Source organism: Phragmites australis, chromosome 3 (assembly GCF_958298935.1).
Source record: "Phragmites australis chromosome 3, lpPhrAust1.1, whole genome shotgun sequence".
NCBI classification, from domain to species: domain Eukaryota; kingdom Viridiplantae; phylum Streptophyta; class Magnoliopsida; order Poales; family Poaceae; genus Phragmites; species Phragmites australis.
The window spans coordinates 19,635,430-19,657,097 of NC_084923.1; the positions used below are offsets into that span (position 1 = coordinate 19,635,430).

General features: G+C 43.8%; 1 protein-coding gene across 1 annotated transcript; it reads left to right on the forward strand.

Moving 5' to 3' along the window:
- The first annotated feature begins 254 nt into the window (after window positions 1–254).
- On the forward strand, window positions 255–16,007 carry LOC133912575 (peptidyl-prolyl cis-trans isomerase PASTICCINO1-like). Its single transcript, XM_062355391.1, has 20 exons — window positions 255–620; window positions 891–975; window positions 1,085–1,154; window positions 1,324–1,421; window positions 1,611–1,733; window positions 2,421–2,453; window positions 2,678–2,736; window positions 3,458–3,539; window positions 4,054–4,212; window positions 11,289–11,346; window positions 11,650–11,798; window positions 12,226–12,323; window positions 12,399–12,468; window positions 12,979–13,038; window positions 13,452–13,508; window positions 14,362–14,430; window positions 14,513–14,590; window positions 15,151–15,252; window positions 15,334–15,405; window positions 15,480–16,007. Exons 1-20 carry the CDS (start codon window positions 538–540, stop codon window positions 15,759–15,761), a joined length of 1,887 nt encoding a protein of 628 aa, XP_062211375.1. The 5' UTR covers window positions 255–537; the 3' UTR covers window positions 15,762–16,007.
- Window positions 16,008–21,668: the final 5,661 nt, after the last annotated feature.

Here is a 21,668-nt window from a genome sequence, read left to right on the forward strand (position 1 = left end):
TAAATTTTATAGAGAAGATGTTTTGTGTGTGAAGTAAATTAGAAAAAGCTATTTTTTAATTCTTAATATCTAATTTATTTTAGATAATCACTCATACAAAGTTTACTCTAAAAGTTAAAAATTTAAAACTGTAACAGAGCTATCTTAATTTTACTAGAAAAGCTGCTTGAGGAGCTCGGACCTCAAGCCGACATGGGTAGAGAGCCGAAGCCCGTTGTACCGTTTGGATGATAGGGACACGGCCGGGAGAGAGCCCAAGGAGGTAGGCCCCGCGGCCCAAGTCAAAGTAAGCCAGAAGCAGCAGCGAAGCTTCGTTGGACTCTCCGCCGTTGACAGCGGCGGCCGGCGAGCCACCACCCACCCGCTCCGCTCCAGGCCCGCGTTTGATTGGAATCGTTTAGGTGAGCGGCGCTGTAGCTGCTACAGCAACCGCTCCGCCTCCGCGCCATTAATACGCAGTTCGGCGCACTACACCTGTGACTGGAGAAGGCAGAGACCGATCCCCTCCCCTCTCCTCCACCTCCAGAAGCTTCGGCCATGGCCCACGACGAGGACGATGCTGCGAGCCTCCCGCCGCCCGCGAAGAAGAAGTCCCCCGCCGAGGAGGAGGCCGAGAAGAGGTCAGCCCTACCCTCACCGCAATCCCGGCTTCTAGCGAGTAGGGTAGAAACTTATCCGGCGTGGAATCGGTGCGGCGGATATGCTGAAAAAAAAAAAACTGTCGTGCGGAATCATCTGTCACATTTGGATGACGGTTTTAGTTTTAGTTCGTTGTTTTTCGGGGGTACAATTGCGGGATCCAGTTTTTCTTTTTCCTGTGTTGATTTTACAGCTTCTACTCGGTACTGGAGCGGCGGGGAGGTTGTAATCACGCGATGTCTCTGTTGCAGGAGGAAGAAGCTTACCCCTGGGAGCTTGATGAAGGCCGTTATCCGGTCGGGGAGTGGCGATGCAACCCCTGCGGAGGGTGATCAGGTCAAAATGTTTGCTATCTCCCATTCCTACATTGCGCAGTGACTTAGTGAATAATGAGGAACTTTTGGTGGTCAAAATATTCTCATTCTAAATTCTAGTAGTTGTGCAGGTCGTACTTCATTGCACTACTCGGACCATTGATGGTATTGTCGTCAATTCTACAAGAAGGGAGCATGGAGGTGACTAGGCAACATTTTTCAGCGCTTATCTTCATTGTTAACATGAATTTAGCAGGGTCTAAAAAAACCTAGCTGTCCAAATTTGCAACCATATTATTGACCCCATCTGTATGAGTAGTCAGCTCAGGTCTGATGCTCTAAATGTTTTTTTTATTGTTATAATTAACAGGTAAAGGAATCCCACTAAGATTTGTCTTAGGGAAGAGCAAAATGATCCTTGGCTTTGCTGAAGGCTTTCCAACAATGCTGAAGGGTGAAATTGCTATGGTATTTCTTTTGAACAGACTAAGCTATCGAATCAAAAAACAACAATATTTTAATGACAAGCCACTACTCGTTTAGTCATTTTCTGTGAATGCAAACATTCAAAATGCACATGTCAGCAATATACAATCATCTATCATTTTGTCATGTTTACCCCTTATTTTCTCTGTCTCTTACAGTTTCTCTTTTCAGTTCAAAATGAAGCCTCAGATTCACTATGCGGAGGATGATTGCCCAGTTACAGCTCCAGATGGTTTTCCAAAAGACGATGAACTTCAATTTGAGATTGAAATGTTGGATTTCTTTAAAGCCAAGGTTATTCTCATCAAATGATGGCTTTAGTGTGAATTCCGTATATTTCAGAGTCATAATGGCAAATCACTTCTGGCATATTTCCAACCATTAGTTTCTTTTTCTACTTCTCAGTAATTTGTCTTTAACATGATACGAAATTAGGAATATTATGCAATATTTTCTTGGGAAAAGGAATGTATGCAATTATATGTTAAGACTAGGAGCCCAAGATAGCATATGCCTAATAGCCTAATACCGATGTTGTCATTCTGTATCATATGTCTTCATCATAATCCAAATAATATCATGGCTACCACTTGTTTTTTGTTATGGGAATGGCTACTAATTGTTTCGGTTACTATATAGTTTTTATGGCCAGTCTACCCCACTAAGTAGTAGAATATCATCATATATTTATCACATAAGAAACTGTTTATCAATCTGTTAGTCAGTTCTGTCTTTTCCTGGATAATATTATTTACCAATGCATCCAATATGAAAGTTGTTGAAGTAACTATTTCAGGGAAGCAATCATTTAAGTCCGATAAGCGTTATGCTACTTGGTTCACTTAAGTTCAGGTTTCCAAGTTGATGTCTTAACTCTTAACACACCTTCTCTCCTGCTGTCCCTACCTTGGAGAACTAAGAAAATACGTGAAAGATTTATTTGCTAAATTTATTACTTACTCTGCCTATTTTCACTGTCAGGTTGTGGCTGAGGATTTAGGGGTTGTAAAGAAGGTAAACAGCCTTCCCATATCGACTGCAGGATGTTCTGTTTATGCAGTTATAAAGATTCTATTCTGATATTTCTATATGCTTGGAGCATCTGTTAGCTAGTTCTGGACGTTTGTTTTTGGTTTCTTCAACTGTTATTAGTGATATTTTACTGCCATTGGAGATTCCTTTTTTGTTGGTCTGTGCCATAAGTAGGCAAACTTTTCATTGTCCTTTGAATGTGGCAGATAGTCGAGGAAGGCAAGGGATGGGAAACACCTAGAGAACCATATGAAGTGACAGCGCGGTAAACATTTCCCTTTTAAATCTGCCAAATGCTGGCCAACACTTTGGCTGTATTAGTGGATATGTTGTCATTCTTCATGTCTTCCACTTCATCCTGGTGCTTAGAAATGGTTGACAGGATTGCCAGCTATACTGTGGATCTGTGGCAAATTGAAATAGGATAGTTACATTCGATTACACAAACACATAACGCTTAGTTCACATAGAAAGGAACAGGAGTGGTTCATGCCAAGTTGCGTTTGCTGTAGCACCATGCCGGTTCTGAAGAACAAGACATAAATGTTTTAAGGTCTTGTCACTAATGTACCCTTGTCTTGAGCAATTCTCTGGTAGGAACACTAAGCAAATGGAAGTATCTGATGCATACCAGTATACATGTCATCTTCCTGCATTTCCAATGCTTTCTTATCTTCCTTGCCCACTGCACTTTCTATTCCTGTTTACAACAGCTTTGTGAAAGATGCATTTTTTTAACGCAAAACTGTAGGGGAGTTCCCCACAGTGCATTTTCATATTTATATTAAAAAGAGAAGGGTTAGTTTATGTACATGAAAGAAAAGCAGGAAAAAAGAGAAGTTAGACAAACAGGGCTATTGAATATGATCTAGCCAATGCCGAACACTATGTTTGAGGTCTTCTGGCATCCTGTGTAGATGGAGAAGAACCTGATTGTTGGTTTCGTAAATATTAATTTGACTAAGACACTTGTCTGCCATTTCCAGGATAACTGCAAGAACAGCAGATGGAAAAGAAATTCTTTCCAGTAAAGAAGAGTCATACTTCTTTACTTTCGGTAAATCTCAGGTCAGCGACATTCTTGTAGCATGTAACAGGAACATAGGAATATAGGATATAATAATATTATGTGCTTTTTGAAATACTTATAAGATCAATGACATTAATAGGATAATGATCCATTATGTGCCTTTTCAAACTCTTCCACTGTAAATTCTGCTGCATCTTTGAGAACACAGTGCTCATGGCATGAGCTTTAATGTTTTATTATCCCCTTTGAAGTTCTCTTTTCAAGGATGTGAAAACATAGTGTTCTGCGTGTAGCACATTGGACTTATAAATACTTGCCATCAGCAACATGTACTTGGCTGGTGCCTTTTCCCTATACATGAACTGTGTGATGTAGCAGTAAATTCAGTGGAACAATTTATAATACTAGCTTCCTTATTGTAATATAATGCTAAAAGCTTGACACTGAACTGGTTTAGAAGGCACTAAAGCTTGAATGGTTCATTTTGATTTAAGTTCCAGTTGTTCTAACTACTGTTTGTTATGCACTATCCTTGTTACTGTTCTAGTTTAGGTACCAAAAGGGCTTGAGTTGGGAACTGGAACAATGGTACGCAGGGAAAAGGCAATTATTTTTGTTAGCAGTACCTATTTGACAAAGTCCTCACTAATGCCACAACTTGAAGGTCTCGAAGAAGTTCATTTTGAAGTTGAACTTGTTCAGTTTGTTCAGGTACAGTCATAACTAGTAGGTGCTTTCATTTTTTAGTCATCTTCTTGATGTGCTCATGCATCTTTCCATTAATTTAGAATTAGAATTTGAGTAAGTCTGCAATGGACTTTCACGACACTGCATAGTGGTCCTGCACTATATTGACCACTAATAAACTTACATATAGTCTTTTCAGAAAACTTATATTTTTGTCTGTGGCTTCTCAATGTGTGGACTTTCTTCCGGTTATGTAAATACCTTGAATAAAATGCATTTCCCGTGGGATGTTGGAATCTCATGTTACTTGAGACTAGACCGGAGTTTATATTAAAAAAAGGCAGTAGAGAACTGGGTGTTAATATTGGAATAATAGTATGACCTCAAAATGTCAGAATATGGTTGACCTATATTTGAGTTGCAAAAATAACTTGATGTGGTCAGAGGTCAGGGGTGGAGGGTTCTAGCCATATTAGGTAATCAAGCTTACCTGACTGAATTCTCCAGATTTTTTTTCTCGAACACGCAGGGGAACTACATATCTTTGTATTAAAGAGAGAAGAAACAGATTAGAACATACATACCCCCCACTAGGGGACCGAGCACAACGCAACACTCCAAACAAAAAGAACGATTACATACGCGCCACTGAAGACAACGACCACAGACCTACGACAAAACCTTAACCAGGCCACAGGGCCCTAAGCCCTTGTGCTCCAGCTAAACACCATAGGCGGGCTTCATCAGATATCGCTCGAAGAACCGACCGAACCCTTGGAGCAGCACCATTAAAGACCACATCGTTCCTGTGTTTCCATATCCACCAAGCACATAAGATGACCAGAGAAGTGAATCCCTCCTTGTGCTATTTATCTACTTGCCGAAGTGCCCTTCACCACCAATCACCGAACACCAAGGAGTGAGTAGGACAAGACCAAATCTGGAGTGTGTCATAAACCAAACCTCCCTTGCGAAGATGCAGTTGGTGAGGATGTGCTGAGCTGTCTTGTCTTGATCACACAATGGACAACGGTCCGGGTGGGGCAGTCCGCGACGAGCAAGACGATCGGAAGTCCAGCACCTATTGCGGATGGCCAGCCATAAGATCTTGCACTTTAGGGGAGCCTAGGAGCGCCACAATCTTTTCCATAGTTTGAACCCCACTGAACCCGTGAAGAATGCCTTGTATGCCGACCTTAATGTAAACTGACCCATGGCTGAGTGCAACCAGATGCGATGATCCTCCTAACCCGATAGCAGCTCAAACCCATCCAGTGCATCCCAAAGTTGTAGGAACTTGATCAAAATGCCGGCTGTAAGGCTACCACGAATATCTTGGATCCAACTATGATCTTGTAGAGCTTGAGCCATCATCCTCTAATTAATGGCGCATTTAGGAACTGCAGCGACTAATGTCAGCACAATCTCCTGCAACAAGTGGCCATGGAGCCAACGGTCCGTCCAGAACAAGGTATTAAGGCCATTTCCAACTTGAGTACTAACCGAAAAGCAAACGTGACTATAGAGTTGGTGTGAAAAGAAAGTTGAAAACGTGCCCAAGGTAGATCTGGATGAGTTTTCTTGAGCCATAACAACATGCGAAGTGCCTAGCCCATCATATCCAGGTTATGAATGCCCAAACCGCCTAGCTCTAGTGGACAACATACTTTACTCCAAGCAACAAGGCAATTACCACTGTTGGCCTCCTGTCTTCCTTTCCATAGAAATCCCTGTCGAATCTTGTCAATGGCTCTAAAAGCCCACCTAGGCATATCCATGGCGATCAGGATGTACACGGGGATGGCAGTGAGCACAAACCTAATCAGTGCGCCCTGCCTTGTTTATTAGTGTCGCCTTCCAACTGGGCAGCTTATCTAACACCTTCTCAATCCATGGGAGCATATCGGCCTTGCGGAGTTTCCTATCCAAGACGGGGAGCCCCAAATATGTACAAGGGAACTCCGACCTACCACACGGTATGGATGAATCAATGATCTCCAATTTGAGTCTTGACAACAGATTGGGACAGCGGAGCACTTTTGCAGATTGGTTCGAAGACCTGATGAGTCCCCAAACTGAGAAAGAATATCTTTGGTGAGCTGCAAATCCTCGAGACTCGGACGGAGGAGTACCACAACATCATCCGCGTACAAAGACAACCGCTTACTCGGAACCCGAGTGGTGATAGGCTGCAGCAAGCCCAACTCACTTGCCTTCGAGAATAAGCTACTAAGAACATCCATCACTAATATGAAAAGCATGGGGGAGAGAGGATCCCCTTGGCGAAGACCCCTACGATGCTTGATTACTTCACTGGGTTTTCCATTTAAAAGCACCCATGTGGTTGCCGAGGATAGCAAAATATAGAGGAGGTTGCGCCACATAGCATCGAACCCCAAGTGGGATAGGACCTCTGTAAGAAAAGACCAAGAAACCGTGTCAAAAGCCTTTGAAATATCCAGCTTAAAGAACAATCAAGGCTCACGTTGATGGTGAAGCAGTTTCACAGTTTGTTGCACCAACATGAAATACCATGGATACACCTCCCACGAACAAACACTCTTTTTGGGAGACACAAGAGAGGCCAACCGCGGCGCAAGCCTATTAACCATGATTTTTGCCACCAGTTTAGCAAAACTATGAATAAGGATTATAGGCCGGAAATCCTTTGCCTAAATGGCATCCACTTTCTTAGGATGCAAAGTCAAGAATGCTGAGTTGAGAAGCCCCATCTTACGACCATCTCCGTTCTGTAAAGTGAGTAGAACTGCCATTATATCAGCTTTAATCACATTCCAAGAAGCACGACAAAAACGCCTCGTATAGCCGTTAGGATCGGGAGCTGTCACACGGTAGGTCTTTGATAGTAGCCCATACTTCCTCTTCGGTGAAAGGAGCATCCAATGCAGATAGGTCTGTAGGATCATGGTGAAAAAAGCTGAGATCAAGAATACTGGTTCTCTGTTCAGCTGTACCAAGAAGTGCTTCATAGAACTCAAGTATCACTTGCTGTTTGTCTTCTTGGGCCATCACGATTCTGTCCTCAGATTGGAGCATGCCAATAAAATTCCTTCTTTTACGGATACTCATTTGAAGATGGAAAAAAGAGGTGTTTGCATCACTTTAGATAACCAGTCAATGCGTGAGCGTAACCGTGCAATGGTCCGCTCAAGAGAAACTGGTCCAAGGCAATGGCGTTTCAGCTCATCCCTAAGCCAAACCTCATCAGAAGAGAGCCTTGGAGTCTTGAGCTATCTCCAAGCGATGGAGCACCTCCCTGGCGATCATGAGCTGCTGTTTGACATGTCCAACTTGCCGGTGGCCGAAGGATTGTAAAGCCCAGGAGTCTTGAACTTAATCGAGAGACTCTCAACTGGATAAGAAGCATCTACCGAGCCAACCCATGATGCAACTACCGCCTCGTGAAACTGTCGAGTTTCATCCAAAAACTTTGAAAATGAAAATTTTCGCTTCCCTTTGACCCTGTCTTTGAGACCAAGAATGAGAGGACAATGATTGGACATTTCGGTCGCGTGGCTTTGTAAGATACAATCCGAATAGATCAATTCCCAATCGGTAGTGCATAACACCCTGTCCTACTTGACAAGAGTGGGTGCCTCACGCTTGATAGACCAAGTATACTAGCGACCAATGAGAGGAACCTCCTTAAGTTTGAGATCATTGACAAAGCGTCGGAATCAACCCATCATAGCTCTATTGATATTAGGATTATTTTTGTCCTCGAATTGATAAATCATGTTGGAAGTCCCTGGCCAAAACCCAGGGGCTGATACAAGAAACACGGATATCTCTCATCTCCTGTAGAAAACCAAGCTTCTCATTATCATGTTTCGGGCCATACACGCCCGTAAACCACCATGTTGGTTTGTTGCCCGACTTGAATTTGACCGAGATTGAGTGCATATTGACTCGGTGAACTTCAGCCACATAAGAACAGCCTTCCATGCTACCAGAATGCCACCTCTTGTTTCGGTCGGTGGGAGCAAGACAAAATTGACAAAATCAGCGCCCAAACAAGAAACGACGTCACATGTAGAGATGTAAGCCAATTTTGTTTCCTGTATACACACAATATCTACGTGACAAGAATCCACAACGCCATGAACCACATCCCGCCTTGCCTTGGCGTTCAAGCCATGGGCGTTCCAAATTAGAAATTTTGAGCTATCCATCGAAAAACCATGAGGATAAACAACCAGAAAAAGAAACAACAACCGCTTAGCTAGACGACAGCGACAGCGGCCTTCGCCGACCACGCCTGACCCTCGTGTGGTGTTGTCCAGCCAAACATCGCGACCAAAGCATCAATGTGAGCACGGCCCAACGGAGCACTGAACACCCTTGTGTATCTCTCTAGAGCATCATCATTTAGACGTGCATGATCGTCCAAGCAGCCCAGTCTATGCATGACCTGGGTAATAGCCTGATGATCAGCTGGAGCGATCGAGTTCCTGTTGGCAATGCAGCCGTTCCGTCTTGGAATGAAGTTAGCTGGAAGCACCTTGGATCGACGCTTGTGAACAGCGGGCATAGGCCTAGTGACCTTGGACATGAACTCGAAAGGAGTTTTTGGTGTTGGGGCCTCGGGCATCTTCCTCTTGTTGGCCCGTCGAGAGGACACGGCTGAACACTCCTTGTGGTTGTACCGGACGGACTCAACAGGCCCACCACCCGCAGGGGCTAGGGTCGGCCTAGAGTCAAGCCCAGTCGATTGGATAGGAGTCGGGGATTTGAGCAGAACCTTCCATGGAGATCCAGTTGCGTGCATGGGAGACGTGGGAGCCAGACCCAGGTTGACCAGATCGGCATCATCCTCATCGATAGTCGTGGCATTAACCGCCGCCGCACCTCTTGGACTAGAGACCTCGTAATTGTCACGCGCTGGCAACGAGAATGAAGGGAGAGGATCCACGAGTTCCGCGTTAGCATTACGGTGGTCGCCGCCACGTTCTCCTCACGCGCCGGCATCAGGGAGGCAAGGAGTTTCTCTGGCTCCTTGTGATCATTGATGGTGGTCGCCACCACACATTCCTCCACACACGTCGACGTTGGGGAGGTAATGGGTTCCTCGGGCCCCTCGTGGTTTGCATGGGACTCGGCTTCACTCGCAGCCATCAACTCTCCTTTGGACTAAGGAGCACCACGAATAGGTGCAGAAGCCGAAGAACTGGTGAGCCCCTACTGCGCAACAGTTTCCAGTGTTTGGAACGAACAACCGCCGGATCCGCCATGGCGGACATTACCATCATCCTCCATAGCTGATAGAGGCTCCGAAGGATGGTCGTTGATATCAAGAAGTTCGACAAAAAGTGACCTTGATTGGATAAGCGAGCATCCTCTTCACTGGAGGCCCTTCCAAAGCGTAGCCTGCCGGTTCCAGGATGAGGAGCTCCACGTGCAGTGGAATCAGCTCGAGATGAGCAGTCTGGGCAGAGAGCCGGAACACAGAAAGGTCGGATCGATCTATCGTAGACGGATGGAGCTGATCAATGGAGCAGTAAACACCTAGAAGCTGCTCCATCGAGGCCAGATCCCATGCGTGAGGAATGCCTTGTAGGGAGAGTTCGAGCTTGACATGCAAGGATTTATCGACCGCATGGGCTTGCCAGGACCAGGGCTTGATGAGCATACTAACTGCGTAGTGTTGATCGGCCGGTTGCCATTGGTTACCAGCGCGGCGGTGGATTCGTCTGGTAGCAGGAGGACGAAATCTTCAGGTTTGCTGCAATGGATGATGAGCCCTCCGACATCAAGCTCAAACTTGTGCACAACGGCTAGCACCACCTCCTGTGGATCCACTTGCGGCCTCATGCTGATGATGGTCATGAACACTGTTCGGCGCAAGTCTTCTGCCCGTGAAATGCACACCAAACGCACCAAGAAGCACCTGTTGTGTACCGGAGCGCCCATCAGGGAGATCACAGGCGCCTGTTGAATAGGGATGGGATCAACCTACCCGGTATCACCACCAACATTGGAACTAGGATCCTGAGAACCTACATCCCACCGTGCTGAAGCAGCGGAGTAACAACGCCGGCGTGGTCGACGACGACAGTGGTTCCATTGATCCCCCTGGCTGCCATCTGGAGTCGAACCACCAACCTCCGGCCCACCCACTGACAAAGAGGCTGTGGCTAGGTGGTCACCTCCTAGACCAAAGCCACCAGTAGCTGGCCCACCTACGGCCACCGTGCTGCACGTCGACGGGGAGGCTAAAGTAGGGCAAGTGATAGGGACTGGTTCCGAAGGGACTATGATTTGCCGCCAGTCAAACGTTGTCTAAATGGCTGTTGACATGCGTCCATGGCCACCGACATGCGAGGAGGGATAGCACACAGCAGCAGACACTTGTAGGTGCAGTGACGTGGAGCTAGGCAGCGCAGACAACGAGTGCGATGACGACACCGAGCTGCTTGATGGCTCGTAGACAGGCAGTTGAAACACCTTCCACGGAGCACATCCGAGACACGCGACCTTCGTGGGATGGAATGGCGACCTCATGGGTAGCGCTTGTCGACGACCTTGCACCACTCGTCTGCGTTCAGACCGCGCTCTAGATTTGGAACCCGTTGAATCACAGAACGGAAGAAGGGATGGTGCCTGTGAAGCGGCGCTCGCCGGACCGGAGAGCCGAAGGAGGGAGCCAACGGTGGCACTGGCTTGGGGATAAGGACCACGTCGTGGTAGGATGCAAGAGTGCACCGCCCCGTGTAGCCAAACCAGGACCAGGGAGGAAGGGTTATCATCATGCGAGTAGAGCTCCTTGGAACACCCCCACTGGAGTGAACGACAGCGCGTGAGGTGATAGGGATGACTCCAGTGCCAGGGAGGGGGAAGGGGCCGCATCTGAAGGCATCCCTTCCTTTATGATCATGAATTCTCCAGAATTACTCTAGTTCTCATAGCTGAAAGTGTAGACGTAAGAGACTGAGGGATTGTATGTATCTAATTTACTTCAAGTATCTGTTTAAGACTGCAATTTTCTTTTAGTCATAACTTTTAATCCATTGGTATGGAAAGAGGTCACATTCTTATTTCCTTTTGCGAAGTGCATAACAGTTTGTGTGATGTACTAACAGGTGAGAGACATGCTTGGTGATGGTCGCCTCATAAAACGTCGTGTAGTTGATGGAAGTGGTAGGTGACATTAAGCACTGTCAATCCAAAAATTGGTGATTGATGATGCTCTGTTAATCCAAGTAATAAGGCTAACAACTAAAATTTGGATTATGGGCAGAATTAAGAGACGTGAAATTAGACAAACTGGGTTGCTATTTATTATTGTTTTACTTAAAAATGGCAAGTTCTTCAATTAATAATCTGTGCACATGGAATCAATGTAGTCTTGATGAGTTATATGGTTTTTACTGCTTGTTGTTTTGATTATATTCTGTCATATGTCTGCTTATTCTGCTTCTTTGTGTTCCTCACGGATATTAGGTGAATTTCCTATGGACTGCCCTCTTCACGATAGCTTGTTAAGAGTGCATTACAAGGGCATGCTACTTGATGAACCAAAGTCAGTATTTTATGATACACGAGTTGATAATGATGGTGAACCATTGGAGTTCTGTTCCGGAGAAGGCCTGGTACATATTACTGCTTTAATATTTACCTTACCATGCAATGATAAACTGCATCAAATCTTACTGTCAGCTTTACAAATCGATAACAAATAGAATGCTGATTATTTTGTTTCTGGAAACCACATATTCTTTGCCTAACTGATGTTCCCAATTTGCAAAGTTTCACTTAGTTTTTTAAGAAGACTAAAGGTAAGTGGCCAAAAATAAGGAAAGATGATAAACTCCTAGAAGAGTTTTTGGGCTTTCCTTCCTTCTTCATGGCTCCTCTCTTGGAACTATTACATGTTTCCTCTGAGGAGAATAAGGCAAATGAGACTTTGCGAGCCTTGTACTGATAAGCATGCCACGCATATATCTAGTGTTCAGTGTTAGAAGTAGTTTTGAACTTTCGATTAAATAAAAGTAACAAGCTTTTTAATACGTTTTGTAGGTTCCAGAAGGGTTTGAAATGTGTGTTCGATTAATGCTTCCTGGTGAAAAATCTGTTGTCACCTGCCCTCCGGATTTTGCATATGATAAATTTCCAAGGTTGTATCAACCTTTATGTTAGAATCTATTTTACTGTAAATGATCTTTCTAAAGAATCGCATATGACTGCAACAGGCCAGCAAATGTTCCTGAAGGAGCCCATGTTCAGTGGGAAATTGAACTACTGGGATTTGAGATGCCCAAGGTAAACAACCCATTTTATTTTACTGTAGCTTCACTAATCTCAAATGCTGGTAATGGTAATTATATTCCCCTTTCTGCTGTGGGCACTACTTGGGTTCAGAAGTAAATTTGCTCTTGTTTTTTTTTTTTTAACTCAACCATTTCTGTTTAGCAATGTTTTTTTTTTTATCGAAGTTTTCCTGATTCTGGTGAGTTTTTCAGCTGCTTTGTGTACATCTGATTTTGATTAGCGATTTTCTCTCTTGTATTATCTGTTTTTTTTTGCTAATTAGCGAAAGTGAAAACGTTACTTGAGTTCGAGAAAGTATAAACCATAGAGTAGATGCCTTGCCCTTTTTTCTCCACAGAATGATTCTTCTTGGTTGGGAGCTTTCATAACCTAGTACAACATCCATCCCTGGATTTATTTCTAGTGTATATACTATATTCTTTCTCTTTCATTATGCTTCTCGTATGTTTTTTTACTATTGAATCTTCCTTTCTTCTGACAACTGATTTAAATATAATGTAGGATTGGGCTGGCTTGACTTTCAAAGAAATCATGGATGACGCAGATAGTATAAAGAACACGGTATACTAAGATTAGACTATGCTTAAGTTTTGCCAATTTGTATCCCCATGGGCTTATCATAAGTGCACTTCTGCAGAAAATGTGTACATTGCAGTAAACGTACTGATACTTGTTCTGTTTTCTATTCTATGTGAACAAAATTGTTCACTGCTTGTTTGAATGCTTGGTAGAGCAAGACGTTAAAGGAAATACAAGCATTGTTTCTCAAGCCTCAACACGGTCAATTGGTTTAAGATTAGTATGCTACATTAGGCTGTTTTTGGTGGTTTCCATCCTATGTGTCAACCTGTACTTGGTTACAGGATACATAATAATTGTGATGTGCTGTTAAATAGCTGTGCTTTCTTTGCACTTGACTGGTTTGTTGTTTTGAGTTGACCAATAACTGGTTCTAAACTGGAGCCCTTTCTCAGGGTAACAGACTGTTTAAAGAAGAAAAATTTGAACTTGCAAAGGCGAAATATGAGAAGGTATGCCCTCCACAGGACTCTGAATTCGTATGTCACGAATTGATGCTTATCATAATTGAATTACTGTCATATATATTGAGTGAAGGCACATTTTGTTCTTACTTTCTTATATTAATCTGGTTTCGTAATTAAATTACTGTTATTTACCAAATAAGTGAAGACACATTTTATTCTTGCATATTTCCTGCAATTATTGATCCGGTTATCTACATATTTCCTGCAATTATTATCATTTTCTCTCCACAGGGTATCCCATTTGCTACACTATTTTACGGGTAATTTGACATGGAACTTTTGCATGCCTGCATAACATCACATGCACAACATTCATGAGTTTCTTTTCAGAATTTCTGGAACACTGCACCATGCGCATTTCTCATTTTTGACAGCACTACCCATCAGGCACCAGAATATTCCCTATATTATTATACTGACAAAAAGTTGATGTTGTACAAGTCCACTCATTGGCAGAAGTCAAATAGTTGCTGATTTAAGTAAAACTGTCATAAAAAGATAATCTAAAGAGATCAATTTTATCTTGAAAGTATATCTACATGGATTTCTTCTTTCTCTCTCATCTCTTTCAAGTTTGAGCTGTGAACCATAATGAACATAAAACCTATATATAGTCTTGGCGCTTCTTGAAGGTATCCTTGGAATTTATTTGATGGCCCCTCTGTTTACTGGGTAGCACTAGCTTGTACGCAATCCCTTGCAGTTATTAATAGAAAACCCACAAAACTCCCTTTGCTTGATACAAGCTGCTGAGATGTGGAATAAGTGTCATACTTAATTGTGATCACTATTTTCAACGTTTCTCTAATTTTGGTTCTTATACCCCCTATGATTGCAGGTTCTTAGGGAGTATAACCACGTGCATCCTCAAGATGATGAAGAGGGGAAAATCTTTGCAAATTCAAGAGTATGATGAAGTTTTTTGCACACATTGTCGTCTGATAAGAAGTATTGAAACATGTATTCACCTTCTCTTTTGTTAAGTACAGAGTTCTCTACATCTAAATGTAGCTGCTTGCTACCAGAAGATGGGCGAGTACAGAAAATCCATCGAAACGTGCAATAAGGTATTTTTTTCCCTGTGAAGAATATGAGCACTATTGAAGATATTTTTTTCAAATAACTCCCTTGGCAGATGCTGCTGATTGTCCGTATGTAATAATTTGAGTTTAGTGGTAAAGAATTTCCTTGCTGGGTATTTTAGAGTAGTATTTAGTTCAACTTGTATGTGGGTGTTATTGTATTAAGTCCCCCATATGGCCCATTGAATGAGGCTTTGATCGACTAGATTTTTCGTGGTAATTTGGGACACCTGATGGCCATATGGATGTGCAGTTTTGCCTAATCCCCTCTTGGATTGAAAACTATGCACAGGGGATGCCACTTTTTTCAATGTATGCCTGATCCATGGAAGTCTCATCCATCGGCCCCTGTGCTAAGTTTGGAAGATACTAGTAGTCACATATCGGCTTGCACATGGTATAACAAATCAGTAACATATGTCCACGAATTCGCTAACTAATTTATTTTGTTCGCATGGTGAGGCTTGGTGATCTCAAGGCAATGCACTGTATTGCCAATGCTAAATTGAGAAATTTGTTCCAATTTTCATTTACTCTTTGAGCAGGTGCTGGATGCTAATCCTGTGCATGTGAAAGCTCTTTATCGCCGAGGGACATCTTACATGTTACTTGGGGACTTCGATGATGCAAAGAATGATTTTGAGAAGGTTGATAACACCATCCTTTAGTGCCACATTTAATTGGTATATCACTACCCCAAGCTACATGTGATTGTGTTTCTTTGTTAGATGATAACCGTTGACAAGTCCTCAGAACCAGATGCAACAGCTGGCCTTCTTAAACTGAAACAGAAGGAACAGGTATGCAACAGTACAACTTTAAGTCAAACCGTTGAAAATTTGGAGCTAACGGTGGATGGATAATTTGGAAATAGGAAACTGAAAAGAAGGCGAGGAAGCAATTTAAAGGACTCTTTGACAAGAAGCCAGGAGAGATTTCTGAAGTTGGCGTAGAATCAGAGGATGGAAAGAATGTGGACGAAACAAAAGGATCTGATGAGACAAGTGCTGATAGAGATGCTAGTGCAAAGGACAATTCGCATGGAGAGTCAGAATATGCTTTTGAGGAAGAGAGGCCTGGACTCCTTGGTCGCTTATGGCCTTCTGCGAGGAGGGTTTTCTCGTCTCTTGGCATGAACAGGTGCACAATACTCTGAGGTGCAAGTGCATTTTGCTACAGCGATAACCAGAATCATTGCAGTAAACAGGAGTTGTTTTGAGCTTTCTGACGTTTAGAGTACTTGATGATGCTTACCTGATACCAAATTATTTGGTTTGGATGTATGGAAAATGAACCATGTGTTGTAAACTACAACTGATGTAAATGAGAAGTGATGAGGACGTTTCGGCCATTCTTTAGAAGTAGTGAAAATTGGCATCTGTTTTGGTGATGCATTTGTTGACTCAAGGAGGTCATGAAGTAATGATACCTGGTATACACTCCACTGTCTTTACGGTCATGGAGATGTCGGTGGCCTAGAAGGGTGATGCAGAGTAAATCGGAATGGTTGCATAGCTGGAACCTGCACAAATTGGTGGAATCTTTGTGAATTTGAGATGTGTGCATTACCTACTGTTTGTTGATGAGAAGGTAAGTGCTAGTCCGTTATTGAAGAGTACTCGCGGAACAACAACGTTTGCCGAACTGGGGTGCGCTAATATTGCAGCGGCATGGGGATGGGGAAAATGCCATGATTTACTGTGCATTATTTAGTTGTTTCCAACGTTTCATCTAGAATCTTTCAGGTTGACACGTCGGTGTCGTGAAGTAGATATTTTTCGTCTGGAGTACACGCTTCACTTCTGTTATGTGCAATCATGAATCATGACGGGCATGGGCAACAGCTAGGATTCTACTGTGCATTATTTAGTTGTTTCCCACCTTTCATCTAGAATATTTCAGGTTGACACGTCGATGTCGTGAAGCAAGTATTTTTCGTCTGGAATACAAGCTCCACTTCTTTTGTGTAATCACGAAAATTGGTCTATCATAAAATTTGACAAGAAAATAAATCTATAATATGTGGAGCAGAAGGTTAAAAAAGAGCAAGCCACAATTATACCATAGAACCAAACACATGCTTAAAAAACTGTGGCACAATAAAAGATGTGGCGTGGCAAGATATGCCTATGAACCAAACCAAACATGTGGGCTGTTTGGTTCTTGCCGCTGCCAAGCCAAAATTTAACATTGCCTACACATTTAGCCTCCATTTGGTTTGTTGCTCTGATTTGGTCTTGTAAAAAAAAAAAAAAAAATATTGGCACTACCAGTACATTGAAGAGCCTGATTTTGGCTTATGTTGGGGCGATAAAATTAGAGGCCTCGATTTTGGCAGACTAAATTTTAATTTAGTCACGAACCAAACAATAATTTTTTAATCTTGATTTTAGCATTGACTGTATTTTGGCATTGACCAATATTTGGTCAGGCCTCTTGAGTCTAAAACCAAACAGCCCCATGCCTTGTATAACGTGGCCGATGACCCAAGGCATGTGGCACACCTACCAGGCAGTGCACCACGCATGCGTTCGCCCGATCCATTTGTCGACGAACCGCAGGTGAAAGGAGCATTGCACGATCTGACACTTGTGCTGTAACGTCGAGCCCATCTTTTTTGGAGCAAGATCACGGGAAACTAGACAAACGCGTGTAAGATACATCATAAAATATTTGAGGGTATCCAAAGAATGGAAACTAAGCAGAAACAATATTCTGACACCGGCCATTCCGATTTCATAATGGGACCTAGCTAGTGATAGCAATTCTATCCGCGAGTATGTATGGATACCGTAGGTAGTGCGCCCGACCGATGTGGATGTGGGTTTGAATTACGAGCATTGCGGGCTGGATGCTTGTGAAGTAGTGGATCGGACACAAGTTATATAATCTACCTGTGAGTACACGTGGGTTTACCTGTTAAGCACTGTAAACTCAAAACTCTTCAACTTAGTTCACAAGTTTAACTCTAGCTTTGCTTTCCTTCAACCTAGCCTATAAGGACCCCTACTCTTCCTGTTCCCCTAGCCTCCCATTATCTCCTTCCACACCGCCGTCAACCCGTCACCATGGAGGCTGAGGCCATCGTCTCCACCACCGAGGAGGCCGTGGCCAACGTTACTGTCTCTGTCACCGACCGCCCCCTTCCCTGAGCGTCCTCGATCGGCTCCCATCCCTGAGCGTCGCCCATGGCCATCGCTGTACCCGAGCACCACCTCCAGGCCATCGTCCCCGAGCGCCGCCCCTGGCCGCTGTCGTACCCGAGCCCTGCCTCCAGGACACCGTCATCGAGCGCCGCCCCGACCCCGTCACCGAGCGCTGCCCTCGGCGCACCCGCTCCACGCCTGCTACCATTCGCCCGGTCGGAATCGTCGCCCCGGCTCTATCGGATCCTCCTGCGCGTCACTAATTTCCTCCCGCACTCCCCCACCATCGGCTTCTCGCCCTCTGCTGGCTTCGCCCGCCGTCGACCTCTCACTCACACGCCACCGACTTCGGGCGCCAGATCTGCGTCACTGCCCTCTTTCCCAAGTGTCGACCCCATCCCCGAGCGCCGCCCTAGCCGGCCCCATCCCCGAGCGCTGTCCCTGGCCGCACCGGCTGCTGTCGTACCCGAGCGTCGTCTCCGGCTCCCTTCTCGCCAGCCGTAGACCCTCTTCCCCACAGGTGACTCATGGGTTTCAGGTACCCGACGGGTACGAACATGAACAATATTGTGTCCATCACCCTTTATGGGTGCGGGTCGAGTAACCCAAATCGGGTCACGAGTCGGACACAGTTCTGCTTCACCACACCCGATCCGATCCGTTACCATTCTTAGACCAACCTAACAGATGGCTGTAGTAGCCAGAGATCGACATACATGGCACTAACCTCGCTCGATGAACCGTCGCAAGATAGCAATAACACCCTACCAGTGAAGTGGAGCCGGCTAGCAGCCAACAGTTTTTGGTCGTCGTCGATCGGCAGTCAACATTACCTGTCCGTCTCTCTCATGCAGGGGCGGAGCTAGGTTATGGAGTGTGGGTGCACATGCACCCCCTCCTATTAAAAAAGGCTACTAAAATTAGCTCTGATGAACAGTAAAATACTGTAGCTCCGATGAACAGTAAAGAACCCTGCACCCCCCTCTCTCAGACGCTAGCTTCCCCCTTGCTCTCATGTGATGGTCTGAAGAGACGACACCGTGGTTCTCTCTCCCAGGCCCAGATGCGATTGTCACGACTGTGGGGATTCCACGGCCGGACCCGGTGGTTAAGCCTCACCAAAACGGGACAGAGACACGGGGCTGTTTGGTTTCATACCTTAAAAGGCCTTATTAAAATTTAGTATTACCAATTCGTCAGCAGAGCTAAAACCTAGGTAGTATTAGGAAAAAATGTTATTTAGATGGTAGCTATGTTAAACCTTATCATAGTTATGAATATGATATATAGAGCTTACATGTCATTAATTTTTTTTCTCATCGAAACATAGCAATTTGAGATCTTGTTTTATAGGCAAAATCACAAGGAATAACATGGTGTAAATAAATTGCAAATCAGATACATGGTTTAGTAGATATTAGTATTTGAAGTTTGATAATAAAAAATTTTCAAACTACAAATCATAGTTGACAGCCCGGCCAAAACCGGAGCGAGCAATTTGACTTGACTTACCTAGAGCTGAAACCAAACACGCCCATGAAACCCCGCCGGCCGACGTCGACCACCCGGCCCACAGATATCGATGGGTCGTTCGTGCTGCCGGATCGATTGCCCGGCCGTCACTTTCCTTCAACTACTCCCGATCGTGAAAACATCACTCCTCCTCCATCGCCATTGGCTTGACTTGAGAGCTGGCGCACTGATTTCTATGTGATGATGGTCACATGATCTGGCCAAGTGGAGAGGGCCATGCAGTCTTTAGGTATATTTGTTTCAGTTGAAAATTATGAAAAAATAGTTTATAGATTATGGATTGTAAAAAGTTGAATTGTAAAATCTGTATTGTAAAAGCTAGATTGTGGATTGTTACAATTTGGTAAAAGGTGGATTACTGAATTGTTACAATTTGGTAAAAGGTGGATTACTGAATTGTTACAATCTAGATTTTGAATTGTAACAATTTAACTTTTACAACTAGTTGTTTGTTTCAGTTTTTAGATTATGATCATAATTCAGCTTTTATAATTCAGCTACTTATTTTAATTTTTAAATTATGATCACAATTCAACTTTTACAATCCGAAACAAATAGTCCCTTAGTTTAATTTTCAAAACATGCCAGTTTGAATTTGGGTCACGCTAACATTCAGACTGGTCGTTACGAATAATTGCTTTGTAATTGTCGCACGCAAACCAACTGAACTTTATTAATCTATTTCGTATATTGCTTAACGTTTGTACAATGCTGGCCGTACTTAACCATCCTGATTGTCCTACAAGTATGTGTGTCCGTACTGCTGGTACGCCAGTAATGGACTATATTGTACAATTATTACCCTAGTCATCGATCGGGCCTGATATGTGATAAGCTAAACATTTTATTTACTTGCAGATTGCAGGTAGTGGATTCCTGATGTTTTATTTCGATTAGCATTCTCTGACGACAAAGGAAAATAATTTCACAGCTTGAATTTTTTATTGTACATATATGCCCAAATTGTAACCATGTTTGGACCTTTTGGATAATATAATATAAGATATGAGCATACGTCAACACTGATACCACATAATGCGTTGGTCAGTAATCATCACGCCTAAGGTATTCTTCCTACCAATTCGCTTCAGATATTGGTGAATCCCTACTAAATAGGTGTTTTTCAGTCGATTTCACACGTGTATCAGAGCGAATCGTTAGTTGTTTTACATAGACGAGACGAATTGGTGGAAATCTAGCTTCTCACACAACTCCAATTGACCAGCTATGGACTTACACCTCTACTTCATAAATATTTACCCGCAAACGCCACCGAAACAAAACTAGCGCCCCTGTCGTTCACTTCTCTCCCTCTTCTCGGTCTCGTCTCGCATCCCCAATCGGCGGTGCTCCCCTCTTTCCCATAGAAATTTTAGGGTTTGGAGTCTTATACGCCATCAGCTAATCACGCTGCTCCACGCCCCTCTCTATGGGATCTTGGCCCTCCTCGCCCCTCTCCATTGACATCATGTCCCGTCGCATGCGCAAGGTAGCTAGCTCCGCTCGGGACTAGAGTCCACGTCTTGGGCTACTCAGGCCTGTCATCCACGCTTTGGGCTAGCCGGAGCTCATCGACACCCTCGTCCATAGCTACGCCGATGCAACCACGACGCCTGTGCGCCACGGTGAGTCCTGTTCTTCCCTTGTCAAGATCTGTTATTTTCCCTTTGCGTACATAACCAACTCATACAATAATGCTACTAGCTGTCATTTTGCCTTACAAATACTAGTGCTTCGGTCTGTCAATTTGCCTGAAAAATACTAGTGCTCCGATATGTCAATTTGCCTCAAAATACTTGTGCTTCGATCTGTCATGTTCCCTTTTTAAGTTGTACATGTTGCCGTATTCATTATTGGAGGTAGCCACTGGATTAGCATGGATTAGGCACTGGTTTACAAATGGGTTAGGCACTATGTTCATTTTCAAGTTGTACATGTTTTAGCAAGCAAAACCAGAAAATTGATGGCTGGTCCAAGGCCTACCTGTTCATGTTTGATGCACTTTTGTTTTGTTCGCGTGTGTGAAATACTGATATGATGCAAGTTTGGTGACATTCGAACACTTGACCAATGCGAGAAGGAAGAATGTTGGCACTAATTTGCTCAATCCTTCTAGTCCAAAAGGATTTTTCTTGTTGATTGCTAGTAGCAGTGAAAAAGGATTGTTTCTCTGTTTTTATTATGTATACCTTCAATTGTTTTTTTTCTTGCTGCTTGATGCGATGTTTGAAGTAGAACTGATGTAGAGAAATGCATATGGGTAGTGGTGTTGAATGGCTGGATGAGAGAACTAGGATTGTTTGTGACATTTTTGCTGAACAAGTTAGGATTGAAAATTGGTCAACTACCCACTTGAACAAAGTAGGCTATGACAACGTGATTGC